A 17,889-nucleotide genomic window follows, 5' to 3' on the forward strand; every position below is an offset into this window, starting at 1 on the left:
AGAGAAGTAATTACAGCACATTCACCAAAAGTTACACATCCGAATCCAACTCAATCATGGGGATAGAGGAGTGATTGGTTACTTTTTTACATTTTAACAAGTACCCAATTTATCACCCATCGTTCAACTCCCATGCCCAAGATGCGACTTGGCTGGTATGCTGGGGTAAGTATTGCTGTGGTGGGAGAGCTTGGGGAAGCTATATGGAGCTATAGCTGATCACTCTGGACCAATGCTGACTTTTTGCTTCACAGGCCTCGACGGCCCTCGCGGGCGGTGTTGTCCTCTCGGCCTTCTATCAGAGGGCCAACTTTTACTCGGCAATGGTATATCTCGCTCAGAGCAACTTTTGTTTGCTGGTACGTTATCCCGCGCGATCCACGCACCCTGAACTCACAATGTCCAGGTCTTGGTCAACTTTTCCTTCCTTGTCTATAGCAGCTTCGTCTACGGTCTGACGCGGATGTTCTTTGGCCCTCTCCGCGCCGTCGAAGTCGAGCAACTAACCGAACGTGCTTGGTTTGCGATCACAGAGACATGTCTAGCAATGACCATATTCCGCGAAGAGATAGGAGCCTGGTTTCTGGTTATGTTTGCAGCTCTGGTGACAGGCAAGGTGTGGGGATGGATTGGTGATGGGAGAGTTGAGGTCCTCGAGCAGCAACCGCCTGCGAACCCTCGCTTGTTCCATTTGCGACTCAGTGTGTCGCTCACGCTAAGCTTCATCTACGACATCTACATCCTCCGATACACGATCAATACTGTTATTCAACAAGCACGACCCAACATGATGGTCATGTTTCTTTTCGAGTTTGCAGTCTTGGCAACCAGTTCATGGCGGACTGCAGCCCGGTATGCGCTGTCGCTGACGGAGCAAAATATCCAGGAAGCGCAGAAACGTAAGCGACTGGCTGAAAGGAGACAAGAGGTCAGGCAAGAACGTGAGGCCATCATCCGACGACGTGAAATAGCGGCTGCCGCTGGCGAGGAAGTTTCGGATGAGCCACTGCCCAACGAGGACGATATCGATGAAATGGATATTGAAGTACCAGGTTGGTCTGCAAAGGGAGAGTTTGTACTCTGGCTGGACCTTATCACAGGTATGTCGAAAGCAAAAAAAAAAAGATAGAAAGAAAGAAAGAAAGAAAAAGGCTTGGAGGGGCACTACTGACATTGACAGACTTGGTCAAACTTGGTATCTACATCGTGTTCTTCTTCATGCTTCTGGCTTTCTATGGACTGCCCATTCATATTATGAGGGATCTCTTTATGACAGCCCGGGATTTCATCAAGCGTCTGGGTGCCTTATTGCGATATCGAAAAGCCATTCAAGAGATGAATCGTTATCCCGATGCAACCCAGGAAGAGCTCGAACGAGAGGACACCTGTATTATCTGCCGTGAGGAGATGCGACCGTGGGATCCAGAGAGCAACCCAGGTGCGATGGATAGAATTCGACCCAAGAAGTTACCTTGCGGACACATCTTGCATCTCGGCTGCCTCAAGAGCTGGCTCGAGCGACAGCAGGTTTGCCCTACTTGTCGAAGCCCTGTTACTCTTGGTGAGACAGCTCCTCGTGCAGGTCAGAACCGGGCTGCTGGTCTTCGAATTGAGCTTGGAGGCAGGCGTCCGGCGAACCAACCAGCAGCAAACCCCGGAGATGCTCCTGTTCAGGGGCAGCAGAACGGAGGAGCACAACCTGGACAACGGCCCGCTGGTCCGCGTTTCTTCAACATTGGCCCTCTTCGAGTGGGATTCGGCGCCAACGGACAACAAGTCAGAGAACTTGCGCAACAATTTGGCGTGCCACCAGCTGCTCCCAACCCCCAGGGGCTGGCACCCCCAACACCGGGCGCTGGCACCCCTGTAGTTGCTGGCCAGACTGCTCCTGCGGCTCCTCTAAATACTGGAGATAACTTGCAGAATGTTGGAACCTTGATCAGTCAAGCAGACCAGCTGATCCAGCGTGAGATGCAGTCGTTGCAGCTTGCGCATCAAGAATTACAAACCATCCATCTTCTCCAGGCAGAGCTATACCGTCTCAGACAGAGACAGCAACATTCAGAACAACACCCAAATACACAGACACAGGCCATACCTCCTACTGCGGTACCTCTTCCCCAACCTCTAATTCCCCAGCAATTCTCTATGACGCCCCATATGTCCATGCCTGCAGGTTTCCCCCAATTCCCAGGCATACCTCCGCGACAGCCTAGCCCCCTTATGGCTCGCCATGGTGCTCCCCTTAACGCCGTACCTATCCCCGCTGGCAGTGCTGAGCTCCCAGAAGGCGTCGTCATCCCTCCTGGTTGGTCTCTGCTTCCTCTACAGCGCCTTGATGGCGGCCAAGCCTCGACGCAACCTTCGCCGCAGGTTGGCCCTCAGGCAACTGTTGCAGATAATATTAATGTACCTCAGACAACGTCTACTGTAAGACAACCCTCGCCAATCGGTAGTCGTAACCAGGAAGCTCAACCGGCTGAGAACCCCTCTTCGACTCCAACTGAACAGCGCCCCCCTCAACTTACACCACAGTTCACTCGCGCGGTTGAACCACCCCAGGTCGTTGCGCCTAGCCCTCGCATGCCCAATTGGGGGGGTTCGGCCCAACTGTTTGGCAACGGATCTCGCCTGGACCATGCCGACTCTGCAACGCAGAATGAGCCTCAGGCCGAAGGAAGCTCAAACCAAACTGGCCCTGTTGAGGCTACGTCTCAGACGAGTCTAACAGCTGAACATACCCCACAAGGTACTCCACCATCCCATAGTGATGAAGACGAGGCGTCTGAAATCGACTCAAAGGAGAAGGGAAAGGCGAGAGCCGTAACTGTCGAGGATGCCGAGGATGAGGAAAATGTTAAGGACTAGTTGTGCCTTGGGTACCAATAGGCATTCTATGCACGTATCATTCTTTGCACCCATCTCTGTTGGTCTAGTGAAGACCAAGACTGCATTTAAATTTCCCAACTGCTAGCGGCATGGAGTTCACAGGAGTTATGTACTATTTGTTCGCCTCAATGGCATGCATGACAGGGAAGCCTCACCCCGAAATATATGTTTGTTGAAGACAGTATTGTACATCTGAAACTTGGGTATGCAAGCTACCCAAAGCAATCTGCAATTATACAAGTATGAGAAGACCGGAAAACACCTTTCCATGATGAGTGCGACCAGTCAAGGCACGCTGATGAATCGGCGAAGAGCATTGGTGAATCAAAAGCGCGAAAAATAAAAACGTAATGAGAAATGCAAGAATGAAAGAGACCAAAGAGCATATGTTAGAATCCAAAGACGATTCAGAGGTAAGTCCTACTCTTGAACGACACCGTAAAGGCGCTGCCACAGTGTCCATATTTCAACAAAAATACATCCTCCTCCTCCCTCGTCCTCTGCCGTTGACAAGGAATCTTCCAAGCTTATTGACGAGATGGCACAAGGGAGCCAAAATAACAATGACAAACAAGGAAAAGCTGACCCACGTCCGTGCCGCACATACCCAAGTGCCCCTCGTCGTACCTGTATCTATTACCATGTCCGCTCATAGCCATGAAACGGTAACGCATTAATCATTCCTTCTTAATTCTTCCCCATCCTCATTTGTCGTAGTGCGAGACGATAAAACCTTCGGTAACTTTCCCTTGTTCAATGGACTTAGCTGGTGCCCAGATTACCTGCTATGCGTTAAGAGCATCTAGCTCCTCCTCCTTAGGTGGCAAGGGTGTCTCATATTGCGGTATATCTTCATCCTTCTCCCAGGCAGCGCCAGGCCCGGTATAGCTCGGCTCGGGAATCGTAGTCGATTGTGAAGTTGATTCAGGTTCGAGACGGCCACTGCTCATGTCACGCAAGATGCCTGCCGACCTTTCGCCTTTTACCGGCTGTGGGCTGAGCACGCCTGCAGCAGACTGCGCGACATAAGTAGGTGACTTGGCATCACCCGAACCAAAGGGTAATGAACGTGTTGGAATCTCTCGACTCACCCCTCCTTCTCGACCCTCGTCTCCCTCGCCACCGAGCTTCTTTAACAACGCATCCGATTGCTGCTTAGCAAGCTTCTGGAGCTGTGCTAGCGGATCCTGGTGATGTAGCACCAAGTCAGTCACCTCGCACAGGCAGTCTGTCGGTCTCCAACGTCTCCCATGCACACATACCCAGTCAGACTGCGTAGGCACGCCTTCAGCCTCAGGAAGTTTCTTTGCTGCTTCGTCCTCAAGTTCCCCGTCGTCTCCCGCCCAGAACGAGTGCCGATGAATTGGGGCCGGTGTGACCGGCAAGCTGGGGCGTTCTGTAGCGCTCGGGAAATCGGTGAGTTTCAGGCCGCGGTTCTTAAAGGTGCTGCGATCGTCCCTCCATGCGCCAGTTGATGGGCTCTTCACACGCCCTATCGTAGAGGTCGAACTCTTACCACGTCGATGACCACCATGCAGGCGATCAACGTACCGCTCGATCTCAGGCACCTCATCCCAGGCGTTTGTGCGTGTGTATGACGTCCAAGGGTCTGATGGGGTAATCTGCACTATAGGAGTAGATGCATTCGACTCGTTCTTCGCCCCAGATCCTGATGCTGTCACCTCAGAAGACTCTGTAAGGCCTTCAGTTGTCACCGAAAGCTGTGTTGTAGACACAGTGCTAGGGTCTGAGCCGGACTCTGCAGGTGTAGGCTCTGGTTCAGGCACGGGTAGTTCTGGTTCCCCAAGGAATGATCTGGTTGGGCGAGGTCGGTTGCGTTCCCACGGAAAGATCTCTGGAGCTGGCTTTGATCGTGGGGCTGGCTTCTCTTTTGGTACTTCATACCACATGTTCTTTGGGGGACTTGGGTATCGTTCAGGCGGGATAAAAGGGGCTGTATCGCGTGACATTTCGTAATGAGTGGAAGGGAAGTTCATAGCCTCGGGTTTCGAATCAGCAGGAGGAGGATGTCTGGCAAAGTCAGTGTCCCATGTTCAATCAAGCACAGCATTTACAACGATGATATGCCTACCTCTGAGCATCCCAATCATGCATTGTAATCGGGGGTGGCTCGTTCTTCGGTTCTTCGTGGTGATGGTGCTGATGTTCAGAAGCGTGTTGTCCGTGATGCTGTTCATGGTGATGCCCAGGAGTTGAGACCGGCCGACCACTAGGAGGTGCAGGATGGTGATCATGATGAGCCGAACCAGAATCTGACCCATCATGATATCCGCCACCATGGTGCGATCCTTCATGTGGCCCAGATTCTTCTGATTGATGGTGTCCTGAGCCTTGATCCTCCCAAGATGCATGGCGTCCGTGATCTGGAGCTGAATGATGCGTTCCCTCAGCTGAAACGGAGCGGTGGTGTTCATTGGTAGAAGACTGCGCGTGGACCAGCTGAGGGTGCCATTCTCCCTTCGTGAAATATTGGACATATGGAGTAGTTGAAGAAGCATTGCCAGAAGAAGATTCCTACGAAAACGAGTCAGACACACAACACTGCCTGCAGGAATATTGAGCTTACTTGATGTCGGTAATGCCTATCGTAGACTGCCCACCACCATCCTATCATCTCACTGAAGGGGTTGTTGCCAGAAGGGGCATCTCGACCAGCGAACCATGGCTTGTTGGATCCAATGAAATGCACCATATTAATACTTGATTGGAAGTGTCGATACGCCGGGACGTATTGGTAGTGTGCAGATGGTGTGACGTTGTAAGTGAAGCTCAATCGATGATACCGTTGACCAAAATGCATGTTGATGAGGCCTTGGTCGGCGCCATCAAACGAAATTCCCCTCTCAGCCATGGCAATCATAGCGTAGTAGTCGCCCATATTGGGTTCCAGAACCATGACGCCAGTGTTGAAAAGATCTGGCCAGCCGATGTCGGGGGCAGCTGCGAATGGATGGGGCGTGTTGAAAAGCTCGTCAGGAGCTCGATATGCTACCACATCAGCGTCGATGTAGACAACCTTGGAAAACTGTGTGAGTTTCCATAGATTGATCTTGGTAAACGCTGAATGCAGATCGCCACGGTTCATTAGGTACAGATTGGCCGGATGGTCATTACGAATGCGCGGCACAGGGAAGATGTAGTCGTAGACCCTCTGGGGCAATTGTGTCAGCATTGGGTGGTTCGAGGACGGGCAGACACTCGGGAGGGCTTACCTTGAGCTGCGTAATGGAGTCAGCGGACACGGTATCGAGTGTGACCAATACTGCTAGCTTGCGACTGGCTCCTGCATCGCGAAGAGAGTGAGCGAGAACGAGTGCGCCTAAAGAAGAATTAGTCGAGGTCACAGAGAGCGACAGAGTCAATTGACGAACCAGGAAGATAGGAATCGCTCAGAAGAAGCTATCAGGAAGTTAGAAAGGCAATGCCGGCAAGATCAGACACGCAGAGGACGAACCGTAGCATAAACATGCTCTCCAGCACCTTGAGCAGCCATGGCGATGTAGGACAGGAGTTGACCAGCTCTAGACGAGCCTCGGCGCAGATCGTCCAAGTCAGCTACAGCAAAGTGAGAATGTCGGTCAGCAACCCATGGATGAAGGTTCTAGAGAAGTCGTAATATTGAGATCGATCTAGAGAGGCGCGTTCGTCGAGTCGAGGCGAGGGGTCCAAGTCCAAGTCTGCAAAAAGGAAAAAGGAAGAGAGAGCTCGTTTGGATCTAGCAAGGATGCGGTGCGTTAGTGCAGACAGAATACGCAAGGTAAGGTACTGCAGTGTATGTATCCTTAGTGTACACTAGGTTCTGAAACAATACAAAAGTCTGCAGTAACCTGTATCCCTCTTTTGTCTGAAGCCAAAGGTTTAGGATAGAGTTGGAGGGGGAGGAGAAGCAGGAGGAGAGAAGGGGAGAGGCAGAAGAGGAGAGGAGAGGCGAGCGAAGTAAAAGTCAGGCGTGATGTGAGGATGGCAGCAACAGCACCATTTGGGGAGGTACTCGAGGTATCCGTAGATCCAATGGATCCAATTGATGTGATGATCCGATGATGGCCCCCGGACGATTTTGGAGGGGGAACCTGCCCTGCTACCTAATCCATGGAAAGTATCCGTACCTTAGCTCCTGTGGGTCGGTCAGGTCGCCTACCTACCTTACCTAGCTTTTGGACTAAGGTACCCACATAAACATCCATCACCTGTGAGGCACTACCTATCACTACCTACCTACTACCTAGTACCTACATATCAACGGACAGGGCACGGATGAATGTCAAAACAGCTCCCTGTAAAGTTACTAGTGATATTCTTGACCTTTACTCTGTAGGTTGACCCGAGATGGCCGGTCGTTTACCATGCATGGTGCACCTCAGTTCATGAACAGCAAGTAACCTGAACAACAAAAATCTCATTCTTTTCGTTCAAGTTACACCTAAAGTGAGTCCTCGGGGTCTGACCCTTCAGGTACTAAACTCTACTTCAAGCCACAGTGACCCTGAGGAACTTTGCAGTTCTAGAAGCGCCGAGGCCAGACACTCACTCTATTTTCTGCCGTTCAAGGGCAACTCCAGCACGAACACCAGATAAAAAGTAATCCAATTACTGTCAGACTCACTGCCCCCCCCCCACGTTCGTACAGAAGAAATTGAGGTTTCACAGCCTCCAATTAGTTGCACAGAACCTGGGACCGTTTTGGTGTTTCCCTGCCCAGCCTGACGTCCACCTCAGGACATTGCATCTCCGTATTTCGGGGCGGGTTTCCGCTGGTGGCGGCTCTAGTGAATCGCCACTAATTTCAACGGCTGCAGCATGATGGAATTGGATTGCTGTGAGCTACCTAGTAGGTTAGCTTAGCTCTCATATAGGTATCTGACTGTAGGTTCGACCTCATCACTTCTTGGCCAGGTCATTTTTAGCTGATGATATCCACAAAGCATAACACCTCAAGGTTTCCTTACTGCTTTTCAACATCTCCAATTCTCGTATCATCAAAATTCCAGGGATGAACTCGGAACGGGCTTCTGCATACAGCCCGAACTGGACATATTGCCCCTTGTAAGTTGCTGCGAGTATGCGACTTACCGTTGAGATACGTGCATCTAGGTAATCTCAACCATTCCAGGCTGGTCCTCTTGAGATATTAAAAGGCTCAACATAAGAATTGTTTATCTGCGCGAGAAATCCCGCTCTGTCCGTGCCGCAGGACCCCTTTCCCGTCCCTTGAGCTATTATAAAGACATTCAAATCTCCCCAGCCCGTGCCAGATGCCAGTCTCGAAGAAAAAAGTTGTACAAGTGACGTAGATTCCTGCGACTTACTCCCTTAGTACCTTGTCTTGCAGATCAGTCTGTGTGCCACTCGGACAGGGCGCACCGAGACAATCTGTAAGGTCGGGACAAAGACACGCGAGACGAGTAGAAACCGTTCATGCCAGTTTGTCTCACTTCACTTCATATCTCAAAATTTGACATATAGAAATTACTAGAGAAAAAAATGCCCCTTGTGTGTTCCCAGATCTTAGCGCCTCTGAAATGCCGGCATCTGCATTAGCTCGCCTCGACCTAGTTTAATCGTGCTATCAGCTTGAATTATATGCATCACACGCTCTCGCCTGCATAGTCCACGTGAGCCACTGTTGCATTATGAGGCTTTTGCTTCTACCCCAAGAACCAACTAAGATATGATTTGCACCATCGCTCCCTGCTTCCCGTTGGGTCTCGTCATCACGCCTTCAGCCCCCTACGAACAAATGTCCCTTAATCGTGTTCCCAAGTACGGCATTTAACTCAGTTGTCTCACTGCATAAACTCCAAACTCCTCCCCAGCCACTCAGGATGCCTTTCGTGGCCCAGAACTCCTCTGGAAACACATTCCGTAGTTAGACCTACATATCCTTCTTAAATGCATGTTCTGGTTTGTGTGTCGTCTCGTAATCAATGTGGACGTATGCTCGCTCAATGTCTGGCAGATCCTCCAGCTTGATCTGCAGCGCCTCTGCTATATCATGGCTTTCTTGAAGTGTTTGTGCCGGATCCATGACAATGTCCACTTCGGCGATCAGGCGAGGACCCGAGTGATACACGCGTACGGTATCGATGCCAACAACTGCGTCATCATGTGTAACACATACATACGTGATGAGCTGCTGCGTTTCGACAGATGCAGTAACTCCGACGATGAGCAGGAATTCTCCAAAGGCGGTGTGTAGCCAGATGCATGAGATGAGGACAGACAGAATGATAGCGCCCATAGGGTCAATCCACCATTTCAGTTTCGCGCCACCACATGAAGTCAAGATACCAAAGCCATTGATAAAAAGATCGTTGCGGTGGTCCTGCCATAGAATGTTGATCTGGCTGTACTTGTCCTTGAGTGCCCAGCAGTAGAGAAAGAGTACGAACTTGGTGGCGAAAGCACAGCAGACAGACATAACAGCAGCAATTTTGAATGCCTTCTCTTGGACTCCCCTAGATAGTTCTTGGCAAGCAAAAGCAATGATAATGAGTGAGACAGCGATCATGAGAAAGCAGAAGACAATGTTGCCTACAGTCTCGAGACGAGCTTTACCAGCAGGAAAACGCCTAGAATCGACATGGCGAATGGCTCGAGCCGACAAAATGAGGGTGAGGTTACTAAGAGGGTCGAATACGGAGTCGGCCATGGTGGTAAAAAGAGAAAGAGATTTTGAAGAGATGGCAGCGTAGAGCTGAACTCCTGACAAGGCAACGTTGGCCGCGAAAGAGCCCCAGACAGCAATGCGAAACTTGAGTTGGTCTTCGCCATGCTGGTCGCGGGCTTCGTCACGATGTTCCTCAACAGACTTGAGCATGCGATCAATGGCAGCATTTTGGTTCTTGTAGAAGCCCTGCAGCTTGCGAGCCTTTGCCTTGGGGCTCATCTTGCTGGGAACAGATCTACGGCCAGGGAGGCTATCGCGCTTCCGTGAAGTGTTGGCCTTGATCTGTTCCAGATCAGACTCGGTCTTGTACCCGCGTGAGAGGCCATATGGATCATGATCAAGGCAGCTGGTCTGTCGACGACCAGTGGCGGTGAGCTGACTCTCGACATCAGTCATATGAGATACGTTCCTAGCGATAGTCTCATTCTCGTCAGCCATCGCAGGCTCGAAAGCTGTACTCGAGCCATTGCGGGTGGTCGAATGTCGTGAACTGCTGCGGGCACGGTCGAGAGAGCGTGGGTGAACAGCCTGTGGATGATGGACGACGTGGTTGTTGTTATCAGGTGTCATGATGCACAACTAATGAAGAAAGGGATAGAGTGCGACAGCTCGGGTGACCAGTCTCTTGGTTAATTATATCAGGGAATCGAGTAAGCAATATCGATGCCTGTGATAATGCAAGACAGCTGTCCTGATGGGTAAGCAATCAATGCAGATGGGAGAGCAAGAAAGAAACCTCAGGCGGCGGTGATCTCCAGAGTCACATCAATAGCAAAGAGTCAGCTACACATGAGATCGAGTGATCGCCAGGAAGATCAAGAAAGGGTCAAGTCACTCGTCCAGTCTTGCATCAGTGAATGAATAATTTGAGTTAATGATATCAGTATGGATATGTAATATAAGCATAGTGAAAGGATTGATAAGTTGCGGTGGGAGTCAACTGTTGAACCAGTCATCTTCCCACGTGGACTCACACCAAAAGAGTAGGAACATAGAGGAAACGTCTTTGATTGTCCTTCCTCTGTTGGTGGATTGCCATTTCAAGGACGCTGATAGGTACCTTAGGGGACGGGAGTGTATCCATTCCACTCTCTACAGCACATGAGTCTGTTGGCTACAATGGTCAGCGCCCTGGGCTATCAGAAGGCCAACTGGAGTTAGTGTGAGTCGAGTTCCCCGCGCGAGCCGAAATAGCCCAACGGAGCATCGTTTCCGGGTCATTCAATGTGCGAGGTTTCGAGGCCGTGGGGATCGTTCCACACAAGACGGTTGAAGGCAGACGTTGAAATCGAGTGCGGGAGACGTTGAATTATAGTTCAGATACGGCCCCGAAACGCCTAGGAAACGGCCGGAGCTGGCTTCGGGGTTCCGTGGCTTCTAACCTCTAAGAGCATCTGTTTCTCGGGCGTCTACGGAGCTGGGATACGGAACAAGGGTCCGCCTTGACCCGCCGACAGATGCATCTCCATTGAGGAATTGATGCCAAGACTGCAGAAGCCGAAGTTATTGATCAATAAAGTCAATCTATTGGCTTTGGGTTGCGAGCTATAGCCGCATTTACCCTGTCAAGAGACAAGTGGTCGGGTGATGATGTGCAGCCAGCTAAAGCATAGCATGACTTATAATACTAACATACTCCGTGGTCTCGCTATCTGGAAAAGCTGGAAACAGTTGCGCAATATCGAGTGATACTGGCCATCTCGAAAACAACAGAGCTTGAAACCAGTGATGTTCGCACATCCACAGATCCTCTATAGCTACTCTATAGCTTGGCCTCGATCGGTTTCTGGTCTTGGCTGCTCCTCTCCGAGATCCAGTCAGTGATATCTTTGGCATATTCCTCCTGGCACAGGTCGACATGTAGCGCATGATAACCTCCCACGTACGTCTTGATGGTCTTGTCCTCAATATCTTGTTTCTGTGCGAAATCTATGGCCGCTTGATAGCTGCACGCTTTATCATGGTCGCCATGGCCAAGCCAAAGCGACCTGACCTCTTTACCCAGCCTCACGGAACCTGACTGAAGAGCTCCTGTGCGATCTAGGAGCGAGGCCAACCCTTCAAGTGTCCCTGTGTCGTGGCACAGAGGATCTTCTTTGAAACCCTTGGCTACCTCTGGCCTTCGCGTCAAGTTGGCAACATCGAGTACGTGTTTGAGCTGAAACTTGGGAAGGATTTTACCGGCTAGTCGCCCTGCAAAGACCTTGAGCGAACTTGGGACTTCCTCGGGGGCGAATCCGATGAATGGTGCCTCGAGCAGCCAGCCGCGCACTTGGCTCACGAGTTTGGCATATTGAGGGTCAGCAGCAAGTGTGATGACCTCGCCGCCGCCCATAGAGTGGCCCAGAACAAAGACCGGGACATCCGAAGGCAATTTGCTCTCAATGAAAGTGGCGATATCTGCAATGACGCGTGATGTTGGGCCTGTATTCCCCTTGTCGGAGGGCTGCTTCACGCTTCGGCCCCAACCTCTTTGATCGAAGCCGAATACTTGTATGCCATGCGAGGCTACGATTCGATATACGTCATTGTACCAATCGACATGATCGCTGAAGCCATGGACATGCACCAAATTTGCTTTGATGGGACCTTCGGGCTGTTGACGCATCAGCCTCTGCTTACTTATTAAGGCTGATCACCTCTGATACTCACAGTCCAGGTCTTGGTATGCAAGCTGGCATCTGCCAGCTCGAAAGTTCCCTCGGTCTCGGTCGACATTGCGCTTAAGAGAGACGGATGCTTAACGACTCCAAGGGCAGGCAGGATATTAGTGAGCAACAAGGAACTTGGTCGTTGCAGGTTTCGACTCAGATGTCAAAATGTTTTTTTTTTATACTAACAAGATTTATTTAAGAGATCAGCCGGGACCTTGCTGAGATGGTCATGCTTTTAGGTTGAGCCAGACTGGGTCACATGTGACAAACCCGTTACCGAGCGAGAGCTTATTAACGTGTAGTTGGTCTTATTGGTCTCTATTCCCTAACCTCAACGAGGTTTGGTTGGCGCGACAAGGACAATCTGGCTTCGTTTTGACTTCTATAGCTGCTCGATTGTGGAAATGCCTGTATTTCTTTTCGCGCTGATTTCGGTTTAGTGACTCGAATTCGCAACAGTTCTACGATGCATCCATCAGTCTGCACGAGTTCAGACAGGTTCTTGTTTTGAAAAGTGCACATGAATTTTGGATTTAAATACCCGAGTGTAATGATTGGTATATGCCTAAGGTATGGAGTTGACCCGAGGCAGTACACATCGGCTAGAATAGAGATGGACCTCTTATTCTTGTACGCCACAAAGTTGATAAAAAAAACGAGATTCTTTTCTTTATACGGCTGTGCCCCTACCCCTACCCACCCGTATTTTCCATTTTTGGGGATTAAATAACCAGACCAGACCGACGCCAATGAAAAAAGATACATGTCGAGTGGAGTTCTCTTTGTAGCTGCTGATAGGACAATTGCCTGTCATAGAGACTCAGACATAGATATCGGGATATATAGTGTACACGATTCGTCTAATCTTTCGCCTTACTCCCCCTGACCGTATTACATCTTCTGGGGAAGTTTGCCTGCTCTATGCCATCCGACCGAATTCAAGAACGCTTCTCCTCATTCTTTGCGTCCCTGCTCTCTTCTTCGTGCTCCAGATTCTCCTCCTCATCGTCCCTTTCTAGGTCATCCTCGAGCTCCTCGGCCTCTGTTATATGTGCCCGGGAAGCAGTCGAGCCACCATCCTTGGAAACCTCACCGCCGCTCATCTGCCACTCCATGAGTTTGCTAAATGCGCTATCCTTATCAGAGGCGAGCTGCTTGTAGCTGCCAATCTCGGCGACTTTACCCTCGCTGTTGAGAACGATGATTTGGTCTGATCTTTTGATAGTAGAGAGACGATGGGCGATAGAAATAGTGGTGTTGCGGCCACGTAGGAGGCCAGCCAAAGCCTCATTGACAAGAGTCTCGGACTCAGCATCTAGCGCCGATGTAGCCTCGTCGAGAATCAGGATATCAGGATCTTTAAGAAGAGCTCGTGCGATGGCGATTCTCTGCTTTTGACCCCCAGAGAGCTGAGAGCCTCGAGCACCAACCTGGGTTTCTAAACCGTCAGGCAGATCGCTGATGAAGTTGCAGTTGGCTCGTCGAGCAGCAGAAATGATATCGAAACGGCTGGCCTGAGGCTTTCCATAGGCAATGTTCTCGGCGATAGTTCCAGAGAAGAGAACAGGTTCTTGAGAAACCATACCTATCCTCCTTCGTAGAGACTTGACGTTCATTCCAGAAATGTCCTGGCCATTGATGGTGATAGTTCCCGACGTAGGATTGTAGAATCTCAATAGTAAAGATGCTACTGTTGATTTGCCACCTCCTGAAGGGCCAACGACACAGACATTGCTGCCTGAAGGAATTTCGAAGTCCAGTCCGTTAAAGATTTTGACAGCAGGTCGAGTAGGATAAGCGAAGCTGACATCTGTGAACTTGATGGGGCCCTGTGCTGATTTGACTCGAACACCGACTGTTTGTGGAATTCCTGGTTTGCGATCCTGGAGCTCGAAGAGTCGGCTCGCGGCACCAACTCCTTTCATGAGCTCTGAGTAGAAACCTGACAAACCAAACAAGCTTGAACCTGCGAAAGCTGTGTACATCATGAATGAGGTGAGATCTCCAAGTGACATGGCCCCGCTGCGTACGAAGCCACCTCCAACGACGAGCATCGCGAGAATGGTCATGTTACCAGCCCAACCGGTCGAAGCAAAGAAGGTGGCAGCAATAAGCGACTCTTTCTTGCCAAGAGCAAAAATCTTCCGAATTTGATTGTTGTAGCGACCTATTTCCTGCACTTCACCGACAAACGCTTGGCTGGTCTTGACGTTACCAAGTCGTTCCTCGGCGATCTTGGTCAGAGTACCCAAGTTCTTCTGAATCGACCTGCTGACATTTCGAATAGCGCGACCGTAGATGAAGGCTCCGACTGCGATAGGAGGAAACATAAGCAGCAAAAGACCAGTCAATTTGGGGCTTGTCCAGACCATGATAGCAAAACCTGCACCTCCACTAAAGAGGGCGCGAAGACCATCACTGAGATTCTGCGTCACAGACTTGCCAACTATAACTGTATCGGAACTGAGCCGTGAAATAAGATCCCCCACTCGGTTTGCATCGAAAAACTCAGCATCCTGGACATAAGTACGCCGATAAAGCTGAGATCGAAGTCTTGCGACAACACGCTCGCCGACAATTCGGAGAAGGACGACTCGACCAAAGTTGGCCATAGCTCCAATAGTCAAGACAGTACCCAAACCAAAGAAGAACTGGTTCATCGTCAAGCCAAAAAGACGGACATCCTCAGATTCGCCCTTGGTAGCAAGATCCAAAATTCGGCCAACAGAAAAGGGAATCAACATGGTGACACTAGAAGAGATTACCAGAAAGACAAAAGCGATACCGAGCCAGCGGATTTCGGGGCGAGCAATCTTGATCAGTCGCACAATTTCATCCGTACCAGCCCTACCAGCCTGCTTTCCCTCCTTGGAGAGCTTAGCAGCCAGATTGACCTGCGCCGCCCGAGCAGCCTTTTCACTCTTGGTAAACTCTTGCTTGTGCTCATCTTGAGCGATAGCTCGATTGGCTTCAAGTTCGACAGGTTTCTTGGCGCCTTCTTCGACCTTGGTCTGTATTTCCTGGGATAGACGAGGTGCCGTTGAGAACTGTCGCAAGGCGTGCGAAACGTGACCAAACTGGGAGGGTCGACTGTGCGCGAGGGAAAGCTGATTACGAGGTAGAGAATTATTTGCCGGTGACCGGAATGAACCGATTGAGAACGGAGGCAGAGCGGCTTGACGGGTGCTGGAAGCGTGGAAAAGCCTCGACTGGAGGGATAGAGCCTCAGACTTGTACATCGAAGCTCCTAATTGACACCGCGATGTAGCCAGAGACACTTGCGAGGGCTCGGCGAGGCGTGGGAGCAGCACACGGCGTGCTACTCCCGAGACCATGATGACGGTAGGGAAGGAATTGATCAGACGCCCACTCAGCGTAGCATATTCAGGAGCGGCACTATTATCGCTCGAGGAAAAGCAGGGGGCTCGAGCCGTGAGGGAGCAGTAGTGAAGCAGTTGACAGAGACGTTGACATTGACAAAAGGAATCAAAGCTGTCGAGGTTGTGATGCCGTCATTGTCGTAGCGGCATTTCTCAGCTTCCGAGTTGCGACAGCCCAGTCCAGCCCAGCCCAGGCGAGTCAATGGATCCGTTGCTCACAAAAAATTTGGGTGGGACCCTCGCGTTAAGATGGCGTGCATGCTCTGCTGTGTGCAGCATCCCCTCGGTCGGATCTACGCGAATACGGCCTCAATTGATCCGAACTGAACCGAATGCTCTCGGATCCAACATGAGCGCCATGACGAATTCTAACTGCGTCTAGAAAGGTTGCATAATCACGCAGGCCGAAAGAGAAGAACTTCAGTTATTTAGTTTCGTTATAGCAATTCTTATATGGCCGACGAGCATCTGTTGCATAATGTTTAGCAGATTGGACGCTTCTGAATACCATGAGACTGCGACCAGTATTGCTCTACTAATTCCCTCACTATCTACTCAACAAGACGAAATAATTCACTATACTTAGTAATACACTAGACTAGTATTGTATGTGCCGATCGTTCCTGGCAATCTATTAGTCCAACCTGAACTGAACTGTTTGCAAGAACATAACATATTAGCAAGCCCCAAACTGACAAGCCGAATAACCCCCCAACTTGTTGATAACATATGACCCGGTTACGATTGAGGCTGTCCCTTCAGCATTTCAGCAACGTCAGCATCGATACCATCATCTCCACCTAGATCAGGAAATTCTTCAGTGTCGACACGGCGGCGCTTATTCGACCCATTGGTTGAGATTGGCAATGACTGATACGAGGGTACTCCTTCTTCTTCTTCTTCTTCTTCTTCTTCTTCTTCTTTGTCTTGAGAAGTAGTAGTAGCAGCAGCAGGAACAGGGACAGGAGACATAGAAGGAGCTGCAACAGGCTCTCCCTCTGGAGTCAATGCCTCAGGGGTGGGTGCTTCGAATGGTTCAAATGCCGGTGGAGTCAATGCCTCAATCTCTGGTCTGTCTGGCTCTGGGGGCGTAACTGAAGAGTCTCCTTGTCCTGGAGAACCATTGCTGTCCGCCGGGCCCAGTGCTCTCATGATGCCAACCTCGACTTGGTGCTTCTTGTCTTCGATTTCAGCCTTTCGGGATGTCAGCTGAGCCGCAGCGGACCTCTCGTCCTCCAATGCAGCACGGTTAGCGTTGAGGAGTGATTCCAGACCGGAAACAAGGCCTTCTCTTGCTTTTACACACTCAGCAACTGCACTCTCAGCGTTGGCCAACGTTTTGAGGAGGCCATTCAACCGAGCTGCATAAACTGGAGCAGAGGGAACAGGTGTAGATGGGTCAGTTTGCTTCTCATACTCTTGGTCTGCTGATGTGATCGTAGCCTTGAGAGGAATGCTCAATTTGTTTACTTTCTGGTGAGCAGTGACCAGAGGTGCAAATTCAGATGGAACAGAAGCGGCAGTGCTAGTACTACCGAATGGTGAGCTGCCAAATCCGGGCTTGGACATACCCCGGGACTTGTCGAGATCTGAATGAAAGGTCAGTCACCAGCTGTTTGAACCTGTGCAGGTACTCACCTCCAATCCGGGCGTCGATTGCGGATTGAATTGGCGCTTCAAAGATCGAGCGATCTCTCCAAACGTCTATAACGCGTTTCAATTTCGCCTGCAGCTCTGCGGGTGCTCCCTTATAAGCGACGGAAACAGCCTCAGCAATCACCGGCGCGAAGGCGATAATAAAGTCATCCTTGTGTCGGATTTTAGACTGCTGGGCCACCTCTGAATCTGTAATCAGTAAAGCCCATCACAGCTGACAAACAAACATACCGTTGGCGAGATAAATCAAACTTAATCGTTTTGTGCTGGAAGAGTCTTTGAGGCGCTGCATCCACAGCTGTACAGTCCTCTCAGCATGGCGCCTGAAATTGTCAACCATATCTCTTGAGATGCATGAAGGAGAAACCGTACCTATGGAACATGATCCATTGTGCAGCTGTGGCGATGCTATCATGGCTTTCGTTCAGTGACGAGAGTCGCGCCAACACAGAGTCATCGTTGTAAGCCATCTTGGTAGCAACGGTGCCTTCGTTAGGAGAAACAAACAAAGAAAAGCGAATTTCAAGAGCGAATGCAAGCGCAGGATTATGGACCAGATGTCGCGACAATTATTTAGAAGCTGGTTTGTAGCTGTTACCGTAGTATCACTGTGGAAACGACG

The 17,889-nt window shown here is 50.4% G+C and overlaps 6 protein-coding genes across 6 annotated transcripts; 1 reads left to right on the forward strand and 5 right to left on the reverse strand.

Moving 5' to 3' along the window:
• Nucleotides 1–132: 132 nt before the first annotated feature.
• FMAN_11374 (uncharacterized protein) lies at nucleotides 133–2,868 on the forward strand (the record flags this gene model as incomplete). The annotated part of the gene is made up of 4 exons (XM_041834179.1): nucleotides 133–165; nucleotides 255–359; nucleotides 407–1,100; nucleotides 1,181–2,868. 4 exons carry the CDS (start codon nucleotides 133–135, stop codon nucleotides 2,866–2,868), a joined length of 2,520 nt encoding a protein of 839 aa, XP_041684468.1.
• Nucleotides 2,869–3,674: 806 nt separating this feature from the next.
• Nucleotides 3,675–6,403, reverse strand: FMAN_11375 (uncharacterized protein; the record flags this gene model as incomplete). Its single annotated transcript, XM_041834180.1, has 7 exons — nucleotides 3,675–4,076; nucleotides 4,152–4,920; nucleotides 4,982–5,424; nucleotides 5,477–6,061; nucleotides 6,123–6,229; nucleotides 6,282–6,309; nucleotides 6,365–6,403. The coding sequence occupies 7 exons, from the start codon at nucleotides 6,401–6,403 to the stop codon at nucleotides 3,675–3,677; spliced, it is 2,373 nt and encodes a 790-aa protein (XP_041684469.1).
• Nucleotides 6,404–8,782: 2,379 nt separating this feature from the next.
• Nucleotides 8,783–10,147, reverse strand: FMAN_11376 (uncharacterized protein; the record flags this gene model as incomplete). The annotated part of the gene is made up of 1 exon (XM_041834181.1): nucleotides 8,783–10,147. The coding sequence occupies one exon, from the start codon at nucleotides 10,145–10,147 to the stop codon at nucleotides 8,783–8,785; it is 1,365 nt and encodes a 454-aa protein (XP_041684470.1).
• Nucleotides 10,148–11,339: 1,192 nt separating this feature from the next.
• FMAN_11377 (related to YJU3 Serine protease, localizes to lipid particles) lies at nucleotides 11,340–12,295 on the reverse strand (the record flags this gene model as incomplete). Its single annotated transcript, XM_041834182.1, has 2 exons — nucleotides 11,340–12,173; nucleotides 12,230–12,295. The coding sequence occupies 2 exons, from the start codon at nucleotides 12,293–12,295 to the stop codon at nucleotides 11,340–11,342; spliced, it is 900 nt and encodes a 299-aa protein (XP_041684471.1).
• Nucleotides 12,296–13,169: 874 nt separating this feature from the next.
• Nucleotides 13,170–15,566, reverse strand: FMAN_11378 (putative multidrug resistance protein 2; the record flags this gene model as incomplete). Its single annotated transcript, XM_041834183.1, has 1 exon — nucleotides 13,170–15,566. The coding sequence occupies one exon, from the start codon at nucleotides 15,564–15,566 to the stop codon at nucleotides 13,170–13,172; it is 2,397 nt and encodes a 798-aa protein (XP_041684472.1).
• A 783-nt stretch (nucleotides 15,567–16,349) lies between these two features.
• On the reverse strand, nucleotides 16,350–17,737 carry FMAN_11379 (related to RTT103 Regulator of Ty1 Transposition; the record flags this gene model as incomplete). Its single annotated transcript, XM_041834184.1, has 4 exons — nucleotides 16,350–17,200; nucleotides 17,250–17,450; nucleotides 17,499–17,590; nucleotides 17,640–17,737. The coding sequence occupies 4 exons, from the start codon at nucleotides 17,735–17,737 to the stop codon at nucleotides 16,350–16,352; spliced, it is 1,242 nt and encodes a 413-aa protein (XP_041684473.1).
• Nucleotides 17,738–17,889: the final 152 nt, after the last annotated feature.

Source organism: Fusarium mangiferae, assembly GCF_900044065.1.
Source record: "Fusarium mangiferae strain MRC7560 genome assembly, contig: FMAN_scaffold008, whole genome shotgun sequence".
NCBI classification, from domain to species: Eukaryota; Fungi; Ascomycota; class Sordariomycetes; order Hypocreales; family Nectriaceae; genus Fusarium; species Fusarium mangiferae.